Source organism: Bubalus kerabau, chromosome 5, assembly GCF_029407905.1.
Source record: "Bubalus kerabau isolate K-KA32 ecotype Philippines breed swamp buffalo chromosome 5, PCC_UOA_SB_1v2, whole genome shotgun sequence".
Classification (NCBI taxonomy): Eukaryota; Metazoa; Chordata; class Mammalia; order Artiodactyla; family Bovidae; genus Bubalus; species Bubalus kerabau.
In genome coordinates, this window is record NC_073628.1 from 5,855,865 (window position 1) to 5,883,471 (window position 27,607).

Consider the following 27,607-nt stretch of genomic DNA (forward strand, 5'->3'; position numbering starts at 1 on the left):
GCGCAGACCAGTGCTCGACTTGGTCTCGCCAACCCGGGCCCCTTCACCTCAGAACGCCGAGGCCCCAGGCTGGTCAGCCCAGACGCTGAGGAGAACTGGAAAGCGCTGGCCCCAGCCCGGAGGCAGGGCCACCTGGTCTCCTTTCCTCGGGCTCTTATTTTGCCCCCTCAACAGTCTATAGACCCGGTCCTGGCGTCGGGGCACCACAGAGCGACGGACAACTGACTCTCCTCAGAGTCTAGCCGCCGGGACACGGGAGGGTGAGGTTCCTATGGAAAGGGAGGGGGTGGGGGGGGGGCGGGGGGCGGGGCGGCGGGGAGAGATCTTCGCGCCTGCGCAAAGGCGCCAGGCACACTGGGAAATGTGGTTTCCAGACTGTCACCCGGCGGCCAAAAGAACAGACGCAAGATGGCGCCCCAGCGTCGCAGTCCGTTCTGAGCCGCCAGGTTCCCCGGCCGGCCTGGGCCCTTTCTGGGTGCTGCCGGCGTAGGAGAGGCCGTGGAGGCCGAAAGGTAGTTTCTCTTGGTAGCCGCGGCTCTGAGGCGTCTGGGAGACGAGGTGAAGAGGTGGGCTCGCGGTCTTCGGATCGTTTCGTCTTGCCGATTGAAAATTTGCCCTGAGGAGGGGATGCCCTTGCTGGTGACTCATCCCAGGCCGGGCCGAGCCGGGCCCGCCGGAGGAAGAACGATGTGGAGGTGGGAGCTGGCCCAGGAGCTACCGGGCCTCGGTTTCCTTATGTCTAAAAAGGGTGATAATGGTAATGGCTCCCATTTCTCCTCTGAGAGTGTTGCAAGGTTTATATGAGATGATTGATGTGCAGATTGGACAGTCCTCTAAGAACATAAATAGGCATTCCCATTCTCTGTAAGGTAGTGCAATTTCTGGTAAGGAAATAAGGTAGTGCCTTTTAGAATTAAAAATGCATATAGTGGGACTTCCCTAGCAGTCCAGCGGTTAGGACTCTGCGCTTCCAATGCAGGGGGCGTGGGTTCCATCCTTGGTCGGTAAATTTTAGGATCCCACATGCCAGGCGGAGCAGCCAAAAATAAATAAAAATTTTTAAAAAGAAAAATAAAATTAAAAAAAAGGAAACAATGCACATAGCCTCTGCTTCAGCGATTCTAGAAATAACTTACTATGAAATTAATGGTCCTGTGTGCACAAGAAAGTATATACAAAGGTAATTAAGCATTAGTTGAAATGGAAACAAAGCAACAAATCACCATTGATAGATGACCACTTAAATAATGATGGATACCATTAAAGAGGATATGTGTGGTTATTGTTAAAATTAGGCAGAGCTTACTGTATTGATGTGCAACTCTCTGTGATATGAAAAAATTGTCAAAATGCAGGATGTTAATAATGATTTAATTTATATTTTTAAAAGAATATACAAATATATTTGATGACTTAAGCATGGAATGTTTTTGGAGGGATTCAAGCTGGTAACAGTGGTTGCCTGTGAAGGATTGGAGGGCAAGATCAGATGGGGACGTTATTTTCATTTTATATCTTTTTTTAAGATACTGTATTTTTTTGCCCCTCTAGCAATTTGTGTGATCTTTATCTATACATATAGTTCTTTTTTTTTTGGTGCGGGGGGGTGGGGGTGCCACCTGGCTTGAGGCATCTCAGCTCCCCAACCAGGGATTGAACCCAGGCCCCAGCAATGAAAGCCTGGAATCCTAACCACTCGGCCACCAGGAAACTCCCAGTATACATATAGTTCTTAATCATTTATCTGCATTTTTGATGCAGATAATTTCCCTTCCCATTTTTGTTTCTCCACGTGGTGAATTCTTACTTCTCAGAGTCCTCCGTAGATTATGGTGGGCCCTGCAGCTCTGAGTTCCTCATTGGATCCTGCCTTCCCAGCTGCACAGACTTCTGGAGGGCAGGGCCCGACGTTGTCACCCCACTTCCCCCCAGCCTAGGCCTCGGACTGCTGACAGGGCAGCCTGGGTGGGAACCGTGGTTGTCTGTAGACGGCAGGCAACCCCCTCTTGGCTCAGCTCAGTAGGGTGGATCAGCCTAGCGGATCAAGAGTCAGATCTAGCTTTTCTGAATCTTATCTTGTGATCCTGAACCTGCTACCCACAGAAAAGCGATTCCTCTTCTAGAGGGCACGTTGAGGCTGAATTCTGTCAATGTACAGGTGACGTGTATTGTTAAAATATCAAAGCAGGAGGGGGAAGCCTAGGGATTTCCTAGTTTAATCCTTTTGTTTTACAGAAAGAAACAGAGACTTAAGGTGAATTAACATGCAAGTTATAAAGCTAGGGCTAGAACCCATGTCTGTCCACCAGGGTTAGAGCAGTGCTGGGGGTCCAACCAGGGTCTGGGTGAGAGACTCACTCCTAGAACTGAGCGTGAAGTCTCAGTTAACAAGAACATTTGCCACCAGCTCCCATCTGTGAGGTCTGCTGTGAGGGAAGGAGTTGTACCCGCCCACTCCCCGCCCCCCAACCAGACTAGAGTTATAGAGCACCGTGTTGCATCATCTTGGGAAGCAGGGAGAGGAGTGCCAGCGGTGGGCCTGCCTACTCTTCTTAAACACTGCAACTGAACAGAAAGAACCCCTCGGCAGAGGAGAGGGCCATCGCGGCTCCTTATTCCCTGGCAGTGGTGGGTTGGCTTGGAAAATGAGGCTCTCTTGCATTGTAGCAGGAAGATTCTTGGGGCCTAAAGTGTGCTCAGGAACTAGCAGCAAGTGTGCAAAAGGAACCTTAGTTTCCGGGACAGGCTCGGTCCCGTCCAGATAGGCATTGGCAGCTTCCATTTCCTCGTAGGTAACTCCCTTCCGCTGCCCCAACAGCGTCAGCACCTCCTGCCCAGTGTAGACTTGTTCCCCTGCTGAACTGCCTGAGGGGACGTGTGCAGCCAGCATTTACCCAGGCCCTGGCCTGGGAGATGAGGGAGATAGCTCCGGCCTCCTCTTTTCTCTTCCCCATTCTTCCTCCCACCCACCCCACCCCAAACACACCACTGCCCACATGGGCCTGTCACGAGATACCTGGGAACTGTGAGGAGACTGGAAGGGGTAACAAGAGGCCAGACTCCTCGTGTAACCAGAGAAAGAGTGGACTGACAGGCTTTATCATCAAGTTGAAAATGGTATGAAAATGTTTTTTATTTCTGAGTACAAAGCGAGATACTATTAAGACTATGAAAAACTGGCCAGAGGCTGTGAAGCACAAAGAAGGCTCTCTTTGGCCTGGTGCCCGGGGCTCCATGCAGTGCTGGTGAGGGCGCTGGGGCCGCAGCAGACTCAGGCTGCTCGCAGGGCGCCCGAGGCAGGCCGACCGCCAGCCCCATCGGAGGGGTCTGGCACTGAGGACCGAGTTTACTCTTGGCCTTTGCGGGGGGGCCCATGGTTCTCTGGAGGGCCGCAGGAATGAAATGGCGGGGCTTGGGGGATGAGGCAGACGGGAGTGGGACAGGGAGGGAGCCTGAGCCTTTCTGACCAGGAAACTGTTTTTTACATCTGTGGCTTCAAGTGTGTGTTTCAGGTAGCACTTGCGAATGAAGCTAGGGTACTGTTGCCCGCAAGGCACCTTCAGTCTCTATCACATCCCCAAATATGGAGAAAGTCTTGAGCCCTTGGAGAGGTGGACGTGGGTCGGAGACTTAAGGCTGTAGGCGCTGAGGCTGTAGTGACAGAAGCCTGCGGCCTCCTCCTGAGAGGACTGTGAACAGACAGGACTGAGGGGCGCTCGCCCCGGGAGCTGTGCTCGGGCGCCTCTGCTTGTGTCTACGGGGGCAGGGGCACGCGTGGGGGCTCACGCCTCGCCCTCCTCCCCACTGCTGTCCACGCTGGCCTGCCTCACAATCTTCTGGTGCCTGGGTGTGGACGCACAGCTGGCCTCCCCCTGCTCCTGGAAGGCCCGGGTCCGGCTGGCCACCAGGGCGGCGCTGTTGAGGGCCGCCACAGACTGGCGGGACTTCAGGGCAGGCCAAGGCCCCCTGCGGACCTGCTGGCCTCCCTTGGCGCTTGAGGGCTGAGGGAAGGGCTGGGGAGGGTCCTCATCTGAAGATTCTTTTGAAGAGAAAACCTGGAAGAGTGAGACTATAGAGTCAGGGGGGTCTTTCCAGGGCAGGGCTGTGGAAAGGGTAGATGGAAAATGTCTGTTGAGTGAATTCAGAAACACTGAGCTACTCACAGGTCAGATTTCCCTAGGAGGGAAGGCAGCACCCCAGGCCTCCTGCCCCTGCTCCTCACCTGCCCCTGTGTGGCCTCCAGAGCCCTTCTTAGCCCCCCTCTCCTCCTCTTGCCCCCACTGCTTTGTACAGTCCGTCCCATGTGCCACAAGGGACACGTCTTCCATGCCAGGCCCTGAGCTGGGTGCTGGGCGAGGAACACTGACACCCCCCCATCAATTCCCCCAGCCTTCCACACCCAGAGCCGCCTCCTCCAGGAAGCCTCTCCCAAATGTCCCTGTCCTCTGTGAGATGAGCCGTCTTTCTGTCTTTCCTCTGGGTTAGCCACCTTGGCCGCAAGTCACATGGCGGAGGCAGGGGGTGACTTCCCAAGGCAGGGGCCAGCTTCTGGTCTTAGACTTGTGCCTTGCAGCTCTCAGCAGAGGGAGAGCGCTCAGCTATCCAGCCACGACTTTGGTTGTGTGAGTGCTGTGAACACTCTGCACCCCCATCCTTTGATGGGTTGCCCCTCTGCTTTGGGAACAGGTGCTGAGCTCGTCCACACCCATCTGGGTTCAGCAGTTGGTTGCGCAGCTCCTGGCCTGGGGAGGATGCTCTCCCAGGTCTGGGCAGCCCTGAGCCTCAGGAACCAAGTCCCCTCTTCAGGCCAAGAGCTGCCTGCAGCTGCCAGCCTAGGGCTGTTTGGTGGTGGAGCCCGCCAGATGGCCTTGTCCCAAGGCTGTGCTCCTGCTCACCTGTCCTCCCTGTGTCTCCTCCACTGCTCTGAGCAGATGAAAAGGAGCAGACCAGGGCATGGCCCGCCTGCTCAGGAGCCCCCTGCTCAGGGCCAAGCCAAGCCTCAGTCCTGGACTCTTTTGTCTTCCCGCCATCTGCCCCCTCCTCCTCTCAGGCCCCCACCCTGCCTCAGCCTGGCTCCTCCCGTGGCCACAGGCTCACCTCTGGCAGGTCAGTATCACCGGAGGGGCTGTCCAGCTCGGAGGGCGGCTCCAGGAGGCTGATGGATCTCATGACCCCGCGGAGGTTGATACGGGGCCGTGACCCAGGCGCTTCTTTTGGGGCTGCCTGGCTGTCCTCTGACCCCATGACACTCAGCTCCCCACTGCCCCCCGGTTCTGGCTGAAGAGGTGGGAACGGTGTAGAGACCTCGGGGGCCAGGGGCTCCTCTGGGGAGGCCCCACCCGCTTTCTGCTCCCAGACGTGGCTCTGCCGGCTGCAAGGGGGGCCCTGAGTCAGCTTCCTGACCCAGTGGCCACCCCCAGCGGCCGCCACACGCCCCCTTCCCTGTCCCTCCACTGCATACCTAGCAGTCAGGATGCCCTGGTAGGTCTGCAGCTGGCGCAGGAAGCCGGGGTTGGGGCGGGCGATGGGCCGGAGCTCCTGCACGTGGCGCAGAGCCTGCTCCAGGCTCCAGCCGTACTGCTTCATGGCATAGGCGATCACTGTGGCAGCTGAGCGACTGACGCCCATCTTGCAGTGGACGAGCACACGGGTGCCCTGCGCCCTGTGGAGCCACAAGTGGTCAGCTTCCCCATCCCCACCTGTCGCTGTGCCATGCGGGGGCAGGGCAGCTCGCAGGCTCCCCTCCCAGAGCATAGGGGAAAGGAGGTGAGGGCCCTGAGGGCCAGCAAAGCGGAGGGCAGGGCAGGCAGGCGATGGGCACGGGCTGCAGAGGGCAGGCAGCTGAGGTGGGGCGGGCGGCGGGGTGGCATGGCCCCACCTGGCAGCCTCTACGAAGTGGTGGGTCTCCTTCCAGTGGGGCAGCAGCTGGGCCGACTCCTCGTCCCAGAGGCGCACGTTGTGGTAGGTGAAGCGCTCAGGGTAGAAGTTGTCGATCTCACGGGCCATGTTCAAGATGTGGCTCACCCTGCAGCCCAGGTATGAGCCCGGCTGACCTGGAGCCAGCGCACCCTGGGCGCTGAGTGTTCTTGGTGCTGAGGGTCGGGGTGGGGGGCGGGGGTGGTGCAGTTGCGGTGGGAAGAGGAGGTGACTGTGACCTTGAGCAAATCGGTTTACCCCACTGGGCTTGAGTACTGTCCTCCCCTCCCCGCCTCCGCCTCGCTCCCAAGTAACTGCAGGCCGTCTGCAGCACAAGCCCTTATCATCAGAAGTCAGTTAGAGAGGGCTTTTCCAGGGCGGGGGTTTGGGGTGGAATGGGGCTGTACTGTGCAGCACGTGGGATCTTAGTTCCCTGACCAGGGCTCGAACCCACACCCTCTGCATTGGAAGTGCAGAGTCTTAACACTGGACCTCCAGGGAAGTCCCCAGAGAAGGGCTTTTGAGCTCAGCTGAGCCTGGCTGGATGTGCAATAACTAAAACCTATGACCTTTGTCATAGGTTTCCCAAAAGCCCATGGTGGACAAGGGACTGAAGTGTCGGGAGCAGGCAGCCGGAGAGGGGCCCTTCCTTCTCCAAGAGACGTGGTCAGGCAGAGAGGGGCTTTTCTGCTTTACAGCTAGGGAGAGGGTAGAGGGGACCAGGGAGCTGCCAGCAGACCAGCAAGGTAGCTATTCCCCTGTCCTGGCCTGAGCCCATAGGAGGGGAACAGCCCTGGGGTGGAGCTGGAAGCAGAGTTAGCGGTTGCCGAGAGGGTTCTGGGAGTTTCTGGCCAGGTCTCCCCTTGGGGAAGACGGAGGGTGGGCAGTTCTGAGAGGGCTCGAAACCCTACCTGTTTCTCTGCAGCTCCTCCAGGTTCGCTGCGTTCCACTCTGAGCCCTGGGAACAGGGAGAGCGTGTCATTCAGTCTCTGCTGGCTCTGGCCATCCCCACCTCCCACCCCCAGCCTACAGCTCACCAGGTAGAGGTGGGGGAAGATGCGGGACGCCCGGTCTTGCTGGGCCATGAGCAGCAGCATCTGGTTGTCGATGAAGTCGCGGTACTGCTGGAGAGGGCATCCCAGACGCAGCTCCAGGGCCTGGCGGATCTGCAGGCAGGCGGGTGAGGTGAGGCTGGGGCGCCTTGCAAGGTTCCTACGCCCCACCCTCCCCTCTGGGGCCTCTGAGGACAGTACTGCGTCCCATCACGGCAGAGAAGCTGAGGCTAAGCACGTGGGAACAGCTCAGACAGGAGGAGTGCTAAAGGGGAGGCTCCACGGAGAGGACCACTCTGGTGCCCAGCCGGAGGGCCCCCCCAGGGCCCAGCTTCCCCCTCATCCCCGCACCAGGCCCACCTCTTTGGAAGTGACGTTGTCCAGGTCGCTGGTGTCCAGCACCTCCCACAGCTCAGCCCGGATCGCCTGCTCCATCTGCTCCTGCTCTGAGGGCCTGGGACCCAACCAAGCCTGTCAGTGCAGGGCCCCTTCCCCTCTCTGCCGCGGCACCTCCCCCCAAGCCCCCTCCGTGGACTGACCGGCTGGGCTCCATGCAGGGAGGCCGCAGAGACTCCAGGTCAGCCATGGCCATCCACTCATTAAGACAGCTCTGGTCAGAGCTCAGTCTGTCCTGGTAGTAGCTGGCCCAGGCGAGGGCACTGCCCCCTGGCACAAGACCACTGCTGAGAGCCGCCTCACATGCCTGGTGCAACACCTGGAGCGTGGCCCTGGGACAGAGGGGAGGCGAGGTCACACCATCCTCCCAGCAGCCCTCCCTGGACCCTGCAGCCACGGTGGAGCCACACCCCTTACCACATGGTCTGAATGGAGACAGGCTTGAAGATCCGACTCTGCCCGCCGGACGTCACGCTGAAGCCCCTGTGGGAGACCCGGTGGGGTGGGACCTGGCTCTAGAACAGCGCCTCTGAGAGGGCTACCCACTAGCCACCTCACCAGGCTGGTCCTCAGAACATATACAGATCGTCTGAGCTTCAAAATAAGCCGTTTGCAAATGTGGGGCAGCTGAGGCCCAGAGAAGTTAGGTGACTAGCCCAGGCTCACATGGTGGATCTCAGGTGGAGCAGAGAGTAGGCCCAGCCCGGAGTTTTGCAGGTGCTCCCCAGTACCAACCCCCTGGGCAGACATTACACTTGGTTATTTCACCCTCTGGCCCTTCTCTCTCCTCTCCATTCCCTCCAGGTGCCACGTCTTACCCGTCTCCATCTAGGTACACCTGGGTGTCACTCCAGAGAGGCAGAACCAGGCCGAGGGTGCAGCTGGGGGAGCTGGTGGGGACAGAGGGCAAGGTCCATCAGCACCAGCACCTCCCAGCCAGGCCCTCCTGTTCCTCCTCCCCCTGCTCCCACCTGCTGTCAGGGAAGTCCACGCCCAGAAGGACCGTCTCATCCCGGCTCAGGCCTTCTCTGGTGGAAACAACCAGCAGGTAGCGGAGCCGGGGGGCCCGAGCCGCCTCCAGCTGGGCTGCCTGGAGAAAACGGGAAGGAAGAAGCCTGGGGTCACAGTGGCCCAGGGGCCCTGTTCTCCCCACCCCTACCGACACACATCTGGGTCGGGAACAGACCTCCACCTGCTCCCTCTGCACCCACCCCTCCTTCCCCAGATACCAGATCAGGGGTTACAGTCTAGTGGTTCCCAGCTTTGGGATTTAATGGTCCATTAAAATGTTTAAAAAGAGTTTTCTCAAAGGGGATGTATGTGGCGGAAAAAAGGGGAGCGTGGGCATGACATCACCCCCTTTTTTTTTTCCTGCTAGGAAGGAAGTTTAAAAAACACCTTTCCAGTTGCCATTACCATAATTTGATTAGAGAAATGTTTGTTACCAAAGAAATATTAAGGACCCAATCTCACAATAAAGGGTGGTGCTTCCATGGAATTAATTCTGCCTTACAAAAGACTGACTGTGTCTCGTTTTTCCCATCTTGCTGTAGACAGTGAGATGTTCCACAGGCATCCAGGAATTGGTTCTCACTTTGCCACCTGTGTCCCAACCTCACATGGGCCTTTCCAGGACACCAGCCCACGGTGGGCGCTCAGCAGGGCCCCCTGAGCACCAGTCCCTTTGTGGGCACCTTACACGGTCAGGAAGGTCTTGTGCTGGTTGAACAGAAACCCGCCTCTGGGTAACTCCCCGCTCTTGGTCCTAATCTTGCCCTATAGGCTCAGGTGGGACAAACCTCCCTATCCTCTCCCAGCTCTCCAGAGACCTGAAGACGCCACCTCGGCCTGTTCAAACAACGCAGGCTGAAACAGCAGAGTCATCGTGGTTTGGTAACCTCTACGCTCCCCAGGGTGCTCCCTGCCCTCACATCACTGCTCTCCAAACACACACTGGCTCTGTTCCACTCTCCCCTCCCACCTGAGGAGCGGCTGTCTCCCCTTTCAGGGGACCAGGGGGGCTCTGGACGGGCCCTCACCAGGCGGATGTCATCCTGTGGCCTCAGCAGCTCCACCATGAGGCGCAGGTGCTGACTCTGCTCCTGCCTACCGGGACTCAGGGGCCCGTGCCCATTGTCTGTCTGGTCCCTGTGGGGCTGCCCTTCCCCGGGGGGCTCCTCCGCTGGCTCTGGGCTGGGCCTGGAGGCATCTCCATCATCCCCTCCATCCTGCAGTCCCAGGACAGCCCCTCGGAGTACTGCAAAGCTCTGCCTGGAAGGGGAGCAGGGGAAAAGTGACACCGTGACAGCCCATCCCACCCCTCAGGACAGGGGAGTCAACCCCCCTGAACCGCCTGGAGGATTTGTTAAATCAGGTGTTGGCCCCCATCCCCAGAGTCAGTGGGCCTGGAGAGGAGGCCTGAGTGCTTACCCAGTTCCCAGGTGATGCCACCTCAGTGCTTTGGGAACCACTGCCTTGGCGGCTCTCAAGCCTCGAGCCCAACTTTCCCTTCCCATCTGCTTAACTCAATAAATAACTGTGAACTTGGTGGGACCCCAGGAGTCCTCAGGCCCTGCCATTGGCCAGAGCCAGGGCCAGGATAGTGGATGAAGGAGCCTCAACTGACTGGGGGAAGATGGAAGCAAAGGCAGCCAGCTGTGCCCACTAGCAACTCTGTCCCCACATAGTAAGTAGTTGGCTTTGGCTGCAAGTCCTCCCAGAGGGCAGTGGCCAAGCCGGGTGGCTGGATGGAGGTGTGTGTGTGGGGAGAGGTGCTCACCTTCGCTGGAGCCGGCTTCTGCGCTGGGACACCTGGTCCTGCAGAGAAGGCAGCCCCCAGGGCAGAGTGAAGTGGTGGGAAAGGACTCCTCCCCAGGTTCAGGGTGCTGGGGTTGAGGGTGCAGGGACCCGCCCCCTCCCTCGTCCCGCCCCCCCCCGCCCCCCAACCCATGCAGTGCGGAAAGGAACCAGAAAGGGTGTCAAATACTTTTCTGTTCAAGTCCACTTTCCACGTGGAGACACTGGCGGGGCCGGGCCCAGGTCCAGGCCGGCAGCCAGAGGTAAGGGAGGGGGAGCGCTGCTGGAGATGCCTGAGGGTTTGGCCCAGGTCTGGGCCCAGAGCGGGGTAGGGCCTCCGCGGGCGCTCGGGGCTCCGGATCTTGCCTTGGTCTGAGTTCCTGGTTGCCTCAGGATCTCCCCCAGGCAGCTCCAGCCTGAGACGTGAAGGCCCCCTCCGCACACCCCCAGGCTTGAGGGGAGGCTGCCCGTGAGCAGCAAGCACTCCCCCAGGCCCAACTGGCAGCCAACTGCGTGGGCAGGACCACAGCCAAGCCAGACTCACCGTGGGCCCCACAGGCGTGGAGTGGCCGCTGGCCGGGGGCGAGCGGCTTACTGTGACCAGGGCCATGGGGTCAGGCCGGGGGCCCTGGGCCGGTAGGGCGCGGCGCCCTCCCTCGTCGCCCCGCGGACGGTCCCTGCCCCGCAGGACCAGGAAGGAGAGTCCGGCGCCACCAGGGCCTGGCACCTCCTCGGGGCGGACCTTAAAGGGCCAGACACCCGTCCAGCCCGGCCGGCGGAGCCCGCACTCAGTGGCCACCGCCCCTCCTTCCGCGTCTCCGCCTCGCCCCCGCCCCTCAAAGCACGTTAGGGGCGGGGCCGGGGGCGGGGCGCAGGTGAGGCGCCGGGCCTTGGCGGCGGGAAAAGGCAGCCTACGCAGCGCTCCAGGGTTCGGTCCCTCCTCCCAGGAGGCGCCCCCGCCCCAGTCCTCGGCTCCGCCCGGCTGGGTCACCTGAGCTGTGCTCTGGGCCTCAACCATCCTGTTACCCCGCAGAGGTGGACCCCAGGGAGGCAGAGGTGAGGACCCAGGTCTTGGAGAGGACCAGACACGGTGGCTCTTAAGTGGAGGCACCCCAGACTTCTTTCTTTTTGCTAGTTGGTCTTGGCACTTCCACTCGGCTTCAGGGGATGTCAGGCTGGATTTAGAACAAACCCACAGGCTCACAAGGCGTCCTCGGCGCCACCTTGGAGGTAAGCTGGGCGGGGCTGAGCAGGTTCAGGGCCGCGGCAGAGGGAAGTGATTTGTCTAATGTCACTGCAGTCGAACCTGCCAGGGTAGGTAGGGGCAGGAACCCAGGCCTGGGCTGCGGGGACACCACCTCTGAGCCACCTGGAGAACCAGCCTCTGCCCTTCCCGAATTCCAAGAAAGCCCGGGTCTCCAGCAGGTGGGACCGGCCTCAGGGGAAGTGATGTTCACGGAGCACCTACCCAGTGAGGGCGCTTGACACCTGTCGGCTCATCTTACCCTCCCAGCAGCCCTGAGTGTTGGAGGGGGTCTCATTTAAAGCTGAGGAAACAGGCCAAGCGGGCCACGGTCAGGAGTCAAATCCAAGTCCTAAGGCCATTACCCACAGTGTCTCGCCTTGGTACCCCCCACCAGGCCCCCTCACCCCAACCCCACACTGAGCAGAGCAAGCCTGCTGCTAAGGGTCTCTTTATTTCCATCTCGGTCTCAAGGCCAGCTCCCCTCTTCTAGGGCTCCAGGCCCCTGAGCCCAGCAGCTGAGTGTTTATAAATAAATAAATTACAAAAGTGGGTGGGGGAGCAGCCCAGACGCCCTCCCGAGGGCGGGGGCTCAGTGCTCGGTGAGCGAGAGCTGCAGGATCCGCTGTAGGTCTTCCTCCTCCTGCTGCCCCCGGCGCTCCCGCTCCTCCTGCTCCCGAGAAGACAGCTCCAGGGCCAGGCGAAGCTGCTCCTCAAAGCTGGGGGGGGCCGGGGTTGGGGGCGTCCTGTGCGGGGAGCCCGGACCCCCGGGCTCTGTGGACATCCGCAGGCTTTCCTGGAGGGCCCTTCCAGGCCAGGCATGAGAGGGGAGAGCAGACCCGTGAGCACTAAAGCTGGGGAGGGGACCGAGGGCTGGGCCACGGCTGTGGAGGGCGCAGATAAGGGCAGGGAGGCTGGGATGGGAAGACTGGAGAGAAGAGACATGGCAGGGTCCTGTCTCCCCAGGCTTCATGCCTGCCACCCTCCCTGGTGGGAAGCCCTGAAGATGGAGCATGGTCTCAAAGAGGGTGTGGGGTCCTGGGGCCAGCACCTCCCCACACCCTACTCCCCACCAGCCAAGAGCCCCCAGGGCTGGCAGGACCCTGAGCCAGGGCAGGGCTGAGACCTGGCCCTGCTAGGTCCCATCAAGCTCACCGCTCCAGCTGAAGCTGCTCCTCGTAGGCCGTGGCCTGGGCATGGTGGACACCAGGCCGGGTGTTGGTCAGGGCTTCCCAGACAGTCACCTGCAGCAGCCAGAACCCTGAGCTGTCACCTCTGCCACCCAGGCCCACGCCCAGGGCCCGGGCCCGGCCGGCAGCACACCTGCTCTGCCTCTGTGCCCGCCTCCAGCAGGCTCTGCTGGATGGCAAACTGCAGCAGGTCATCATCCTCGTCACGCAGGGGCTCGCTGCGCTCTGCACCCAGGACGCTGTACCCCTCGGGCACCTCGAACACGGCGGGGTCCACCTCACAGGGGAAGGGGCTCCCTGGGCGCAGCAGAGGGGTCGTGCTCAGCCCCCTCCACGGCACACAGAGGCGGGCGAACCTCATGGCCCCACGCCGCCCGCAGCGGTACCTGAAGTTGCGACAGCAGAGCCGGGTGCCGGCACCCACACTGAGCTCAGGGGCTCATCGCAGCCACACAGGTTGCTGAAGGTGATGCGGGCGTTGAGCACGTGGAAGAGGGGGATCTCTGTGAGGAGATGGCAGCCTGAGCCAGCCCTGCCGCCACTCCCCGGGGCGGGCGGGGCGGGGGCGGTGCTGCCTGGGACCCTCCTGCTGCCCCGCCCACCCTCACCAATCTTGACCGGGAAGCCGGGCGGAAGGCGCAGGGTGATGAAGTCACGCAGCTTGGCAAAGTGAGCGTTGCTGATGGCCATCAGGTCGATGATGGGTGTCACCTGGTCCCCCAGGGACAGCGGGTGCTCCTCGCTCAGCCACAGCGTCGCCTTGAACCTGCCCGGCCAGCCGCAGGATGTGGGTCAAGGAACCTCTGGTGGCCCCTCTGCTGAGGCCCACCTACTCTGCCTCTATGCATGCTCTCTGCCTGGCCTGGGGGGCCCTCTCTGCTCAGCGGCCCCTGCCTCCTTACCCTGGGAGCTTATGTCCTTCTGGCCCTACAGCCCAGGCTGTCCCCAGGCCCCAGACTCAGCCTGGCCCCTCCTCCTCCTCAGCCCACAGCCAGTACCTCGCACGTGCTTCCTCTCGGGTCCAACATCCCCCCTCCCCGCCCACACACACACACAGTTTAGGACTGTACCACTAGGGTCACATCCCAGCCCCTGGCTGAGGGAGCCCATGTGAAGCTCCAGGTAGAGTGCAGGGCCCATGGGAAGTTCTAGAACTCACACCTCATCAGGGCCTCCCAGCACCTTGTGAGTGGATGGTCAAATGTGACTGTTCTCATTTTACCAAGGGGGATCTAAACTTTCAGAGGGGAAGATGATTCCTCTGGCCCCAAAGCCAGGAGGTGTGAGAGCCTCGGGCCTTTCCCCTTTGCCACAAACTGGCACCCAGCAGGTGCTCATTCAATTGAATAGAAAGCCATCCATTCATTCACCAGGAAGAGTGACCAGGCCTCTAAGCAAAGCCCCAAGCTGGGTGCTGAGGACCATGGTAGCCAAAGCCAGGCCCCTGCCCCCAGGAAATAGTCTAGAAGGCAGCTGGCTGGGTGAAGGGTCCCCCCACTCCAGGGAGCCCCGTGGGTGAGGGGAATCTACAAGGGCTTGGGGGCACACAGGGAAGCCTGCAACCAGCCCCCAAACCTCACCTCTGTACTTTGCTGGACATCTCAATGGGGCGGCCGATGTTCCTCGACTCCAGGCTGAAGTTGGGGTCAAAGTATTCATCGGGGGAAATGGCTGTGGGGTTTGTGGGGCTGGCTGCCTGCTGCACAGGAGCCTGCGTGGGCCCCAGGACTAGGCTTAGCACTGTGGAGGTGCTGGCCTGGCCCTGCCCAGTGGCCCCTGCCAGCCGGCCCCCAGCACCTGCCCCCCAGCCCTGGCTCACCCCATTGTGGGAGGAGTGCTGCTGGGCCATGCCAAGGAAGGACTGGAATGGAGTCTTCCCCCCTAAGGAGAAGGGGTGGAGCCCATCAGGGGACCTGGGGCCACTGCCCCCAGACTGCCCACACCCACCTTCCACCCTGGGAGCCTCCTGGGTAGTGGGAGGCAGAGTAGATGGGACTGGGGACACCTCCCAGCTTGGCCCAGACTCTCTGGCCCTGACCCCACACAAGGGTGATCCCCCTCATACGGTGTGACTGGGCAGCAGGCAGGCGCACCTCGGTTTACCTTTGATCCTCGCCTTGTCCTGATCAGAGAGGTGCTCCGTGCGTGTGCGTGTCACCAGCTCCACGTTGGTGGCACTGTACACCTGGGGAGCAGGGGGGACACGGGGAGCTGGGGGCTCGGAGCCTGTTCCCCACATTTAGCCTCACTAGCACAGGACCCAAGGCCTCCTGTCTCCAGGGACAGGTGAGATCTCGCTCCCCGCAGTGGAGGCGGTGGGGTTTGAACCCCAGGGAGTCACTAATGAGGGGAAACGCTCCTCGCTTCATCTTGGCGATCCGGGTGGGGGTCTGTGCTGTGGGTGATCCCTGTGGGCTCAGCAGGGGACACACGGGGCTTCCAGAGCCCATGGACTGCTCAGTCTCTCCCTCCACATGGGGTGGATGCGGAGAAGGGGCAGAGTTCCTGGGCCTTGTCTCCTACCCCAGCCCCCACCACTAGGCTCTCCTGCCTTGGCCTCGTAGCCGCTAACGGTTTCCATCTTCTCAGACCGCCAGCCCCAGATACCACATTTGTTCCTGAAACAGACCAAACAGGAGCTCATGAGGACTCACATCCCCGCAACTCTGGCCAAAGTCGTCCCTTCCAAAGACCCCCTCCAGTTAGCCTTCCCGCCGTGAAACACACAAGAACCCTGGAGGCTGCCTGAACAGCTCAGACAAATGAACAGAGGACTGAGAGCGAGGAAGTACTGCGGAATTGTTCACTTTTGCTAACAGTGTTGGAGCTCAGTTTAAAAACATCCTTATCCGTTATAGTCACGTACAGATGCATGTACTGTTGATAAGGCATCTGGGATATGCTTTAAAATAAAGCAAAAGAAAAAAAGGAAAAAAGTGTGCAAGAGTAGATTCAACAAGATTGGCAAAATGTTGGGAATTCCCTGGTGGTCCGGTGGTTAGGACCAGTGCTTCCACTGCAGGGGGCATGGGTTCGACCCCTGGTCAAGGAACTAAGATCTCGCGTGCCACACAGCACAGCCAAAAAAAAAAAAAAAAGCATAATGTTGATACATGTTAAAGTTTGAGTGATGAATACATTATACTAGTCTATGTGCTTTAAATTTTCCACAATAAAAATTTAAAAATAAAAATATGTCTGACTCAATAATAGTTGAGGACTTTATAACCCCACCTTCAAAAAGGGAAAGAACGAGTAGACAGATCAACAAGGAAGCAGAAGACTTGAACGCGCTATAAACTAGACTTGATAGATGTCCTTGGAACACTTCACCCAACAGCAACAGAATACACATCCTTCAGAACAGACTATATGCTTGGCCGTAAAAGAAACCTCAACAAAGCTGAAAGGAAAGCAATTATACAAAGTATGTTCTCCGACTCCAGGAGCTGGTGATGGACAGGGAAGCCTGGCGTGCTGCAGTCCATGGGGACGCAAAGAGTCGGACACAACTGAGCGACTGAACCGGCAGACTGATGTTTTCCAGTCACGACTGAATGAAATTAGAATTAAAAACAGAAAAAAAAATTGGGAACTCATGAATATGTGGAAAGTAGCTCACTCCTAAATAACCAATGGATCAAACGATAAATCAAAAGTAAAATCAGAAAATACTTTGAGATGAATGGAAATGAATATACAACATATCAAAACTTGTGGGACACAACTAAAGCAATGCTCGCAGGGAGATGTATAGCTGTAACCTAATCTTCCATAGTAAGACACTGGGGAAATAGCAAACTAAGACCCACAGCAAGCAGAAGGAAGGAAACAATAAATATCAGAGTGAAAATTAATGAAGGATAGGAAAACAATAGAGAAAACTGATTCAATCAAAAGCTGGTTCTCTGAAAAGATCAATGGAATTGACAGGAAAAGAGAGAAGACTCAAAATACCAGAATCAGAAATGAGAGAGAGGGCATTACCACTGACATTACAGAAATAAAAAGGGTTATAAATAAAACAACATGTTAAAAATTGTACCCCAACAAATTAGATAGTTTAGATAAAATGAACAAATCCTAAAGACACCTGGAGCTTTCCTGGTGGCTCAGATGGTAAAGAGTCTGCCTGCAGCGTGGGAAACCTAGATTCGATTCCTGGGTCAGGAAGATCCCCTGGAGAAGGAAATGGCAAACCTCTCCAGTATTCTTGCCTGGAAAAATCCCATGGACGGAGGAGCCTGGCAGTCTACAGCCCAAGGGGTCCCAAAGGGTCGGACACGACTGAGTGACTTCACTTTCACTTTCAGAGAGACCTAAACTACCAATACTAACTCAAGAAATAGACAATCTAATAGATTGGTAATGAGGAAAGGGATTGAAGTAGTAAAAATAAAAATAAACACAAAACTACCCAGAGTAAAGCCCAGCCCAGACAGTTTCACCAAAGAATCCCACTACACTTTTAAAGAAGAATTAACACCAATTATTCACAAACTCTTAAAAAAATAGACTAGGAGGTAACACTGCCTAACTCATTCTGAGGCATTACCCAGATACTAAAGCCAGACAAAGATGGTACAAAAAAACTATAAAACATTGTCTCTTATGAATATGGACACAAAATACTAGCCAATCAAATCTAGCAATATATGAAAAGAATTATACACCATGACAAAGCTAAATTTATCCCAGAGATACAGGATTGGTTCAACATCAGATTGAGGGAGGAGGAGAAGAGGGCAACAGAGGATGAGATGGTTGGATGGCATCACCGACTCAATGGACATGAGTTTGAGCAAACTCTGGAGATAGTGAGGGACAGGAAAGCCTGGTGTGTTCCAATACATGGAGTCACAAAGAGTGGGACACAACTGAGTGACTGAACAACAACACATATTAATAGAATGAAAATAAAAGTCATACGGTCATATCAATAGACACAGAAAAAGCATTTGACAAAACTCAAACCCTTTCATCGGAGAAGGCAATGGCACCCCACTCCAGTACCTCTTGCTTGGAAAATCCCATGGACAGAGGAGCCTGTTAGGCTGCAATCCATGGGGTCGCTAAGAGTCGGACACGACTGAGCAACTTCACTTTCACTTTTCACTTTCATACATTGGAGAAGGAAATGGCAGCCCACTCCAGTGTTCTTGCCTGGAGAATCCCAGGGACGGGGGAGCCTGGTGGGCTGCCGTCTATGGGGTTGCACAGAGTCGGAAACGACTGAAGTGACTTAGCATAGCATAGCATAGCAAACCCTTTCATGATAAAAACACTCCACAAACTAGCAACAGAAGGGAACTTCCTCCATCTGATAAAGGGAAGCCTACAACTAACCTCATACTAGATGATGAAAGACTGACCTTTCCCCCTAAGCTCAGAAACAAGATAAAGATGTCTGCTCTTGCCACTCCCATTCAACATTCTACTGGTAGTTCAGACAACGCAATTAGACAAGAAAAAGAAATAAAAGGGATTTGGTTTGGAAAGGAAGTAGTAAAACTATTAACAGATGACATGATCTTACATACAAAAAATCATGAGGAATCCACTAAAAACCCTTTAGAACTAAAAAAATGAGTCTGACAAGGTTGCAGGATGTAAGATCAGTATACAAAACTCCATTATGTTTTTATAGATTTGCAATGACCAACTGAAAATGTAATTAAGAAAATAATCTATAGTAGCATCAAAAAGAATAAATTAGAATAAATTTATTTACTCTAAGTGCAAAACACTCTGAAAACTACAAAACATCACTGAAAAAAAATTAAAGATCTAAAATGGGAAAATAACCTATGTTCATGGCAGAAGTCTTAACATTATTAAAATGGCACTATTCTTCAAACTGCTTTACAGATTCAACACAAACACTATCCCACCTGACTTCTTTGTAGAAACAAACTGAATCTGCAATCCATATGAAATTGCAAGGGACCCACCCAGAATACTTAAAATAATCCTGAGAAAGAAGAACAAAGTCGGAAGACTCATATGTTCTGATTTCAAAAACTTATTACAAAGCAATGTGTGATTAATAAGATAGTGTAGTACTGGCATAAAGAGAGTCATACAGATCAGTGGAATAGAATTGCAAATAAAGAAACAAACCCATTTGTCTCTGGTCAACTGATTTTTCCACAAGGGTGCCAAGACCATTTAATGGGAATTAATAGTCTTTTGAACAAATAGTGCTGGGAGAAGTGGATAGTCACATACAAAAGAATGACGCTGAACCCCCACCTCTCACCATATACAAATATTAATTCAAAACATATCAAAGAGCTAAGTGCGAGAGCTAAAACCAGAAAACTTTCAGAACAAAACATAAGGGAACATCTTCATGACTTCGGATTTGACAACAAAGTATTGTTAGATATAAAACTAAAAGCACAAGCAACAAAAGGGAAAATAGATAAACTGGACTTCGGGAAAATCAAAAACTTTTGTGCTTCAAAGGACACCATCAAGAAAATGAAAATACAACCCACAGAACAGGAGAAAATGTTTGCAAATCATGTACTTGATAAGGGATTTATATCCAGAATACCTGAAGAACTCTTGTAACTCAATATTAAAAAGATAACCTGATTTGTAAGATGGGCAAAGGATCTGAATAGACACTTCTCCAAAGAAGATACACAAATGGCCAATGAGCACATGAAAGTTGCTCAGTATCATTAGTCATTAAGGAAATGTAAATCAGAACCACAACGAATACCACTTCATACCTGCCAGGATGGTGATAACCCCCAAACAAAGAAATAAATGAGTGGTAAGTGATGGTGAGAATGTGGAGAAACTGAAAGCCTCATATCCTGCTGATGGGAATGTAAAGTGCCACGGCCCCTTCAGTGAATAGTCTGGCAGCTCTTCAATTAGACATCTGTGTTTAATTAGCACATGACCTAGCAATTCCACTCCTAGGTAAATACCCAAGAAATGAAAACATACGTCCACACAAAAACTTGTACACTCACGTTCAGGGCAGCACTATTCATAGTCTAATAGTCAACAGTCAAAAGGTGGAAATAATCCTTAGGACCGTCAATGGACAAATGAGTAAACAAAATCTGGGGTATTCATACAATGGATCTGGCCATGAAAAGGAATGAAGTCATTATATGCTACAGCTTGGATGAATCTTGAAACCATTATGCTAAGCCAAAGAGGCCAGTGACAAAAGACTGCACATATTGTATTATTCTATTCATATGAAGATCCAGAACAGGGAAATTCATGGAGACAGAAAGTAGATTAGCTGGGGGCAGGGATGAGGGGATGGGAGTCGATGAAAGGGGTCATGGTTTCTTTTTTGAGGTGACAAAAATGTTCTAAAGTTGGATGGTGCTGCTGGTTACATACCTGTGAATATACCAAAGACCAATGAATTGTACACTTAAAACAGGTAAACTGTATGGTATATAAAATTATTATCACAAGAAAGCTGGTTTTTTTTTTCTTTTCTTCAAGTGTTTCTGAAGTCTGCTTTGGAACTGGGGTATGTGTCGTTGTGACAGGCTCCTTGCCTACTCACAAAGGACCCCGGCCTAGACACACCTGCACCCCTGAGAAGCCAGCTCTGGTACAGACAGCTGCCCTGGACCACAGCCTCAATCCTTGTCTCATGGGAAAGCATGTGAGGTCAGAAGTCAGGAAACTGGGGACACCCTGACCTAGCCTCCTCCCTGGGAGACAGCTGCCAGTACAGACAGGCGTGCAGGGGCTTGAAGGTGTCACAGGTCCCAGACCGGTAGGTGGTCCAGGAGTCACTGGGCCTGCAGTGACCCCCCATGCCCCATCCAAGAGGCCTCTGCTGGTGGCTCAGCCTCCCAGAGGCCTGAACCAGATCCCTACCCGCGGCGTGGCCAGGCCCCAACTGACCTCTCGAAGGCCACGTTGCGAGTGTCCAGGTGGGTGGAGACGATGGGAGAGGTGAGGCGACCGGCCACGTGCTCCTCGCTAGGCCGCATGGCGGCCAGCAGCGCTTCGGGCTCGTGCAGCGCGAGCCCCAGCGTCTCCGTGTGCACCACCTGCCGGTCGTGGTCAACCTCCATCACCAAGGCTCCGGCCTCTGCGCACCAGCACGAGGGTGTGAAGGTGACCGATCAGCGTGAGGTCCAGACGGCGGCCAAGGGGCCCCCCCCCCCGGGACCCCTCAGTCGCCCGCTGCTGCTGGCTGTGGCCTCAGGCTCCGGGTCCCCTCACCCCACCTCCATCAGACAAAGGATGGCCCTGTCCTCACAGGAAGGCCTGGGACCCTGGTCTGCTGCAGACTGGCGGGGACCCCCCCCCACCCCCCAAGCTCACCCTGGCCCTTGAAGATGAAGCTCCTCCGACCACGCTGCCAAGTCATGTGCTCAAAGCCCAGGAGGCTGGTGTCCACCCGCAGGCTCTCACCCCGCTTCCACACACGGTACACGTCACTCGGGCACATCTTGGACACCAGGGGCACTGTGGGGGGTCACAGAGGTCACTGGCGCTCTTTCCCCCAGGCCCCACCCCAGGCCCCCTGGGAGCCAAGAGGTAGGCCCCCACTCACCCCAGCTGGTGAACTCCCACTTCATCTCCACGTAGAAGTCGGGGGCCTGAGAGAGACCAGAGCGCCGGTCAGGGCCCTCCCTGCCTGCAGCAGGGCCAGCCCCTGCAGGGCGCCCAGCCCCTTGGAGGGTCTCGATGTGTCTCTGTGGTCCAGCTCACCCCCCACCCCAGCCAAACCCTGCCCAGCAAAGGGTGGGCCATCTGCGGCCTAAACAGGTCCTTAGGCTATCAGCATCTGCAGGCCTGAGGGCCAGGCTCAAGCCCACCATTTGCCTGCTGGGGGGCCTGAGGGCCTCTGTCCCCTCTGGGTCCCAAAGTCTTCATCTGAAAAGGGGACACAGTGACTCCCTCTGGGCCTAACCCCTGGGGTGGAGGGCACAAGGCAGTGAACTCTCTCAGTGGGGCACCCCTCCCCCCGCCCACCGTGTGCTTTGAGAAGCAGGGACAGGGGTCCAGGCCACATCCGCTAAGTTGGATGAAATCCTCCTTCCAGGAAATGTGCGTGAACCAGGAGACCCACCACCTAAAGCTCTGTTGAGATTTCTGGCACATAAGCAGGCTAGTGGTGGGGTTGAGCCTGGCCCCTTGGCCTGAAAATGGTTATAGCCTGAGGACTCACAGACCTATATAGGCCCACCCTTTCCTCGGCAGGGTTTGGCTGGGGTAGGGGGTGAGTTGGACCACAGAGACACATTGAGAGGACACATCATAGAGGACCTTCTACGTTGGCAAAGGCTTTCCTCCCCAAGGGCCCACTCTCAGCCACGGGGGCCGGGATGCCCCTCTTTCCTGCCTGACCCTGGGCTGGGGTCCAGAGGGAGGGACCCCACTGACAGCGTCAGGAAAGCTTGCGGCACAGGCTGGGTGTCCTTCCACGGCCGGGCCTGGCGGGGTGACCCCGCAGAGTCTGTCATGGCCCCCTCCATGGCACCCCACGCTCCCCGCATGGGCCACACCCCCGCGCCCTGCTGCACCTGGCGGAGTTTGTTGAGCAGTTCCGGAATGCCGGCAAGCCTCTGCATGGCCCTCTGGTAGTCCCGATACTGGAGCACCAGCTGCACCATCTCAGGGTCCCCAGTGCTGACGGCCTCCTGCAGGACTGGGGGCACCGGGCGCCTGAGGGGCATTCCCTAGACGGCCCCAGGCTGGGCCGCTCACACCCCCACACCACCCCCTGCTGCCGGTCTCAAGGAAGCCCCTCTTTGCCTCTGCAGTACCTGCCCAGCCCTGACAGCTCTCTTTGCCAACGTTGGCATTGTGTCGAAGGAGGACTCTCACGGACTCCAGGTTCCCTAGGGACACGGCCAGCTCCAGCGGGGTGCGCCCCCGGGGGTCTTCCTGTTCAATGTCATGCTGGGGGAGATGGGACACAGCAGGGCAAGTAAGGAGAGGCCAGGGCAAGGAGGCCGCGGGGATGAACAGGGGCGGGAGTCACTGCAGACAGGCGGTGGAAATGGCACCAGTGGCCTGAGTGTCCTGGCAAGGGAAGAGAGGGGGGCAGGTGGGAAGGGCTTGCCCACCTCTCCTGCCCTCTGCCAGGGTCAGAGCTGGGGGCCCGGTGGAGGGGGGCGTCTGGTCAGGTAGAGATGTAGCCGCTGACGTCAAGAGTCAGGACTGGCCTGGGGACCAGGACCAAGCTGCTTTTCTCAGCCTGGGCTCAGGGGTGGTGCAGCGCGAGTTCGGAGGCTGGACGCAGTGCGAAGTGGGGAGATCGGCAGGCCCAGGCCCAGCGCTGGGAGCCCCGAGGCCAGGAGCCCAAGCTCGAGGGGCAGGTGACCTGGACTTCTGGACCTCCGGGGAGAGAAGGCCGGGCCGGCAGCCTCCGGGATGGAGAGCACAGATTTGGGGGTGCGGGGACAGGAGGACCACCCCGGGACCCGGTGGACCTCCTAACCTGGCGGCTGTGCAGCGCGGCCTCCAGTTCGCGGTGCCGGTTCGCCCAGACGAGCCGATGCAGCGGGAAGGTGGGACCCGGGCCTGCCATGCTGGGCCTCAGCGCCGCATCCCGGGAGGGCGGGCGGGCGGGCGCGGCCCGGTACCCCCTCGGCTTGGGGACCTGGCGCAGGCCCCTCGCCTCCAGTCCGCGCCGCGCCGGAGCTGCGCCCACCGCAGCCCCCGCGCCCCCGGCGGCAGTGGCGGCGGCGGCGGCGGCGCGGGCGGCTGGGAGGGGGGGGCCCGGCGGGCGGGGCGGCGCCGGGGCGGGGCGGGGCGTCGGGCTTGGTGCCCGCCTTGCTTCGCAGCCATCGAAACCTCGGCGGAGCTGGCGCGCGCCGGGGACGGGCGAGGGGCGCCGCCAAGCAGCGCTGCCGACCACGGGCGCCAGGGCAGAAGCCGGGCCCCGGGTCTCAGTCCCGGGTCTCGGCCGGGAAGGGTCTGCGGAGGGCGTTCCGGGGGGGCGGGGCCAGGCTGCAGCTCAGCCCGCGCCCTGCAGGGGGCGATCCAGGCACGGCGTAGACCCGTCCTCGCGGGTCCGGAAGGGGAAGAAGCGAGGCCAGGAGCTCGGCGGCCCGGCGAGCGGACGTGCGCGCGCGCGTGCGCGCCTGCGTGCTCTGCGGGCCGCGGTCCCGCGGGTGTTGGGTCACCAGCGTTACCCTGGCAGCTCCCCAACTTGACCATGCACCCGGATCTTCCTACGCCAGGCCCCGCGGATACCCGAACGTGCCTGACTGTGCGGGTGGGATGCGAGCTGCTGGCTTACCACAACCCCATCACTTCTGAGATGCCCCTAAATGCTGACCAGCTTTGCTTGAAGCCCCCTTCCTGGGCTGGACTCTGCCCCGGGGGATGGGGGTGGGGCGCACGGGAGACAGGAATGGGAGTATGGGGAGGGGTGGGGAGCCGGCCTGGCTAGCTCTAGACCTTCCGGAGGGCCCTTCACTGCGAGGTGGCTGTTTTCAGCCGCCGCATGCATCCCTTTTGCAGAGGCTGCACTTTGCTGCCAGTGTCAGGAGAGGAAGGAGAGTTTCGAAATCAGAGCCAGCCCCCTCCGCCCGCACCGGAACCAGGGTGCAGGCCTTGCTGAGCTCTGGTATATTACCCTAGCCTTAGCCTGGGTTTTGGCCCCAGACTTGGTGAGGCAGCGGCTGGGTTTGGCCAAGGCTGACCCTCAGGTTTCCATCTCTCTGTTTATAAAAAGGTCGTGCCATTTGACCTAGATGTTTGAGGTCTGTCTGTGGGCTGGGAGGCCCTAGTTAACGTTCTCACCTTGCTCTCTCTCATTGTGGCCAAGTGATTCCTGTGCTATCTGGGATGACTTAGCTACCCTGCACTGTGGTGCCATCAAGTCATTATAATGTCCTTGGCCCTACGACAGCAGAGGCCTCTCAATGTCTAGAACTCTAAAATCAGGCCCTACCAGACATGGAATGAATAAAGAAGATGTGGTACAGATATATAGTGGAATATTACTCAGCAATTAAAAAGAATGAAATAATGCCATTTGCAGCAACGTGGGTGGACCTAAGAGAGTGTCATACTGAGCGAAGTTAAGTCAGAGAAGAAATATCATACGACACCCTTTATATATGGAATCTAAAAAGAAATGACACAAATGAACTTACAGAACAGAAAGAGACTCACAGATTTAGAAGCCAAACTTATGGTTGCTGGGGGGAAGGGATACTTAGGGACTTTGGGAAGGTCATGTACATCCTGCTATATTGAAAATAGATAACTGACAAAGACTTATTGCATAGCATCTGTAAGTCTGCTCAGTGTAATGTGCGAGCCTGGATGGGGGAGGGTTTGGGTGAGCATGGATACATACATGTGTATGTATGGCTGAGGCCCTTTGCTGCTCACCTGAAGCTACCACAACATTGTTAATTGGCTATACCCCAATACAAATGGTTTTGGTGTTAAAAAAATTTTTTAATAAAAAAAGTAAAATATAATCAGGCCCTACCGGCCACCACTGTTGCAGCTCTTTCTAGCCTCCACCTTCCTTAAAAAGTGCTACCCCATCCCCAAGCCCTCTTCACCCCAAATCTAACTGGACTGTCTCAGGCCCAGCCTGTCCTGATTTCTGCAGCCTTGAACACAACTCCCTACCGGTCCTTGACTCCTAATGTCGTTGTCTTCTCAAACCTTTTCCAGGACTCCTCCTGACTCCCAAATCAGGATTCTCCCAGCTGAAAGCCTATCTGTTCCAATGTCACCCTGGTGCCACCTCTAGGACCACATTTCAGCTCCTTCTGGGACCCCTCTGTGCCTGAAGGCCCATGCAGTCCATCAGCAGGTCTCAAGCCACATGCAGCCACGTCCACCCTCCTCCCTTCTGGCCAGCTCTGCTCCCTGTCATGGCTCTGAGTGACCGCAGGGCCCTCCTGGTGTACCATCGTGGGCTCCGACCTCTCTCGTCCCCAAGTCCTGCCCATTCCTGCTGGGCCACGTTCTTTCCATCTGGCCTCTTTGCATCTCTTCCTCTACCACCACCATCATGACATCTCTTCCCTGGACAGAATCACGGCCCCTTCCCCTGGCTCCCTGGCTCCCTGACTCGTCTCCTTCTGAACACCCTGCACGTGTAACCAGCAACTTGTTCTGCAGTCAGCTGTCCAGTCACCACCCAGCCCGTCCAGAACCTTCAAGGATTCCCGAGAGCCTATCCAGGTTCAGGCTCCATCTCCATTCCCATCTTTGTGCTGCAGTCACTAAGTGCCCCTGGACTCTGGGTTGGCTTTAGCCTGGCATTCAGGGCCTCCCAGGCCTGCTTCCTTCCCACAATACTGCTGCCAACCTGAGCCACTCCTGACCGCTGGACCCTTCCCTGCATCAGAAATGTCCTCCCCACCTCGTCCACCCCAGTGCTGGAGGCCCAGCTCAAAAGCCATTTCCTTTGGGACTCCTTGGGGCCCTGAGTCCTTGCCAGCAGAGCCCTGCATGGAAAGGGCAGCAGCGACATCACCCATGGGGGCCTAGACAGCAGAGATGTGCGGAGAAAGTTGAACATTGCCTCTGGGTATGTGAAGCCTGGTGCTGGGGGATTGCTCAGGCTTCAGGGACCTCTACTGGAGGCTGAGCTGCAAGGCCAGAGGTTAGGCTGAAGCCAGAGGCTGAGGCCAGAGGTTGCATGTGTGGCCCCCAGGGCAGAGATGTTCATCTGTCCACAGCAGTGCCCTCAGTGTGGGCCCCAGCGGGCTAGATGCCCGGCCAGTCCAAACAGGACACTAAGCACCAACCTGCAGGCACCTCCTCCTGCTTCCCAGGCAGTGGGCAGAAGACTCCCTTCTGCTCCCCCAGGATGGGACAGGCAGGGTGCGAGCCACCCCCACCCTTCCCCAGGCTGTGAGTGCCTGCCCTGAAGGTGGAGATCTGGCGCCACCAAGACCTTCCCTCCTCAGGCCCCACCCCCAGGAGAGGCTGAAAATGACCCTCGGGCACAAAAAGAGTCTGACATAGCCAAGGAGTCAGGCACTATTTTTTATAAAAACGCATAGTATCATTTTTCACTCTTTAAAATCACATTCAAAAATCGGCAAAGGAATGCCCCGGGGAGTGTAGATGGGAGGGGAGGGCCTGCCGACCCAGCCCCGGGGGAGGGCGCGACACCACACGGCAGCGACTGGCACGAGGGGGCATGCTGCGGGCGAGGTGGCGCCCTGGGGGCGGTGGCACCGACGGGACGTGGGGCTGGACAGCGAGGGGCGCTGAGCGACCTGGAGCGGGGAGGGCTGCCCCACCCGCCCCTCGCACTGTGCTGCCCGGCCAGCCCAGGCCAGTCCCCGACGGTTCTGAGCAGAAGAGGCCCTGCCCAGCCCAGGGGAGGGGGCTTGGGGCCAGGCGAGGCCAGCGTGGCACAGCCCCGAAGGTGCCTTTCTGTGGTCCCTGAGCCTGGGCGCTTGGGTGGGAAGAAGAGGGCGCTGGGGTGGGGGCAGCAGCAGCCACTGCCAATGCCACCCTCCTGGCCAGGTCCCACTGTGTCCAGGGAAGGTGCACGTGGAGGCAGCCAGTAAAACGGGGGCTCTTCCCAAGAAAGGGTGCAGGAGCCTAAGTCACGTGGGAGGCCCTGGGGTCAGCGAGTCCACAGGCTCCCTTATCTACCGACTGGCTGGAGGGCAGGTCAGTGCAGGCCTGTGTCCCAGTCGATGCAGGAGGGGCCGCGGTGGAACTTCAGGTAGCCTCCTTGTGCTGCAGCCTCCCTGGGTGGGGCCGCCGGGCCACCCAGCTGTGCTGTGGGCACAGAGCTGGGGAGAGGGGACGGCAGGCCCAACTCCAGGTGACCATTCCTGGGGAAGGGCGGGAGGGCGCTGGGGGCTGCTGCTCTCCCCGTGTGGGGGAGACACCGGGAGCGGAGGCCCCTGGGGGCAGGGTGAGGTGGCTGGACAGTGGCTGGGTGGGTGGCAGCGGGAGCCAAGGCAAGCGGGCCCCTCCCTGGGGGCTGGTCCAGGCTGGGGCCACAGGAAATCACAATAATTACAAAATAAAACCTTTTCCGCTTGGCGGGAAAACAAATAATAAAAATT

The 27,607-nt window shown here is 57.4% G+C and overlaps 2 protein-coding genes across 2 annotated transcripts; both read right to left on the reverse strand.

Moving 5' to 3' along the window:
- Positions 1–3,104: 3,104 nt before the first annotated feature.
- On the reverse strand, positions 3,105–11,705 carry SSH3 (slingshot protein phosphatase 3). Its single transcript, XM_055580677.1, has 14 exons — positions 10,705–11,705; positions 10,144–10,181; positions 9,404–9,635; positions 8,336–8,454; positions 8,183–8,254; positions 7,782–7,847; positions 7,508–7,696; positions 7,329–7,422; positions 6,954–7,082; positions 6,828–6,874; positions 5,879–6,025; positions 5,462–5,662; positions 5,098–5,371; positions 3,105–4,055 (listed from the first exon to the last, which is right to left on the reverse strand). The coding sequence occupies exons 1-14, from the start codon at positions 11,176–11,178 to the stop codon at positions 3,783–3,785; spliced, it is 2,355 nt and encodes a 784-aa protein (XP_055436652.1). The 5' UTR covers positions 11,179–11,705; the 3' UTR covers positions 3,105–3,782.
- A 134-nt stretch (positions 11,706–11,839) lies between these two features.
- On the reverse strand, positions 11,840–23,292 carry ANKRD13D (ankyrin repeat domain 13D). The gene is made up of 15 exons (XM_055580678.1): positions 23,038–23,292; positions 22,361–22,496; positions 22,118–22,242; positions 21,145–21,190; positions 20,913–21,056; positions 20,487–20,676; positions 15,145–15,211; positions 14,697–14,778; positions 14,413–14,474; positions 14,174–14,304; positions 13,202–13,359; positions 12,980–13,096; positions 12,727–12,890; positions 12,559–12,647; positions 11,840–12,209 (listed from the first exon to the last, which is right to left on the reverse strand). The coding sequence occupies exons 1-15, from the start codon at positions 23,125–23,127 to the stop codon at positions 11,996–11,998; spliced, it is 1,815 nt and encodes a 604-aa protein (XP_055436653.1). The 5' UTR covers positions 23,128–23,292; the 3' UTR covers positions 11,840–11,995.
- Positions 23,293–27,607: the final 4,315 nt, after the last annotated feature.

Excerpts from the sequence above, each read along its gene's own strand:
- SSH3 (XM_055580677.1), bottom strand. The coding sequence starts at position 11,178 with ATGGTTGAGGCCCAGAGCACAGCTCAGGTGACCCAGCCGGGCGGAGCC. Across the intron at positions 7,848-8,182 it reads GTGTACCTAGATGGAGACGG|GGGCTTCAGCGTGACGTCCG; the intron begins GTAAGACGTGGC and ends GGTCTCCCACAG. Across the intron at positions 5,663-5,878 it reads CACTTCGTAGAGGCTGCCAG|GGCGCAGGGCACCCGTGTGC; the intron begins GTGGGGCCATGC and ends GTGGCTCCACAG.
- ANKRD13D (XM_055580678.1), bottom strand. The coding sequence starts at position 23,127 with ATGGCAGGCCCGGGTCCCACCTTCCCGCTGCATCGGCTCGTCTGGGCG. Across the intron at positions 21,057-21,144 it reads GTGGGAGTTCACCAGCTGGG|TGCCCCTGGTGTCCAAGATG; the intron begins GTGAGTGGGGGC and ends GACCCCCCACAG. Across the intron at positions 12,210-12,558 it reads GAGCAGCTTCAGCTGGAGCG|GGCCCTCCAGGAAAGCCTGC; the intron begins GTGAGCTTGATG and ends CTGGCCTGGAAG.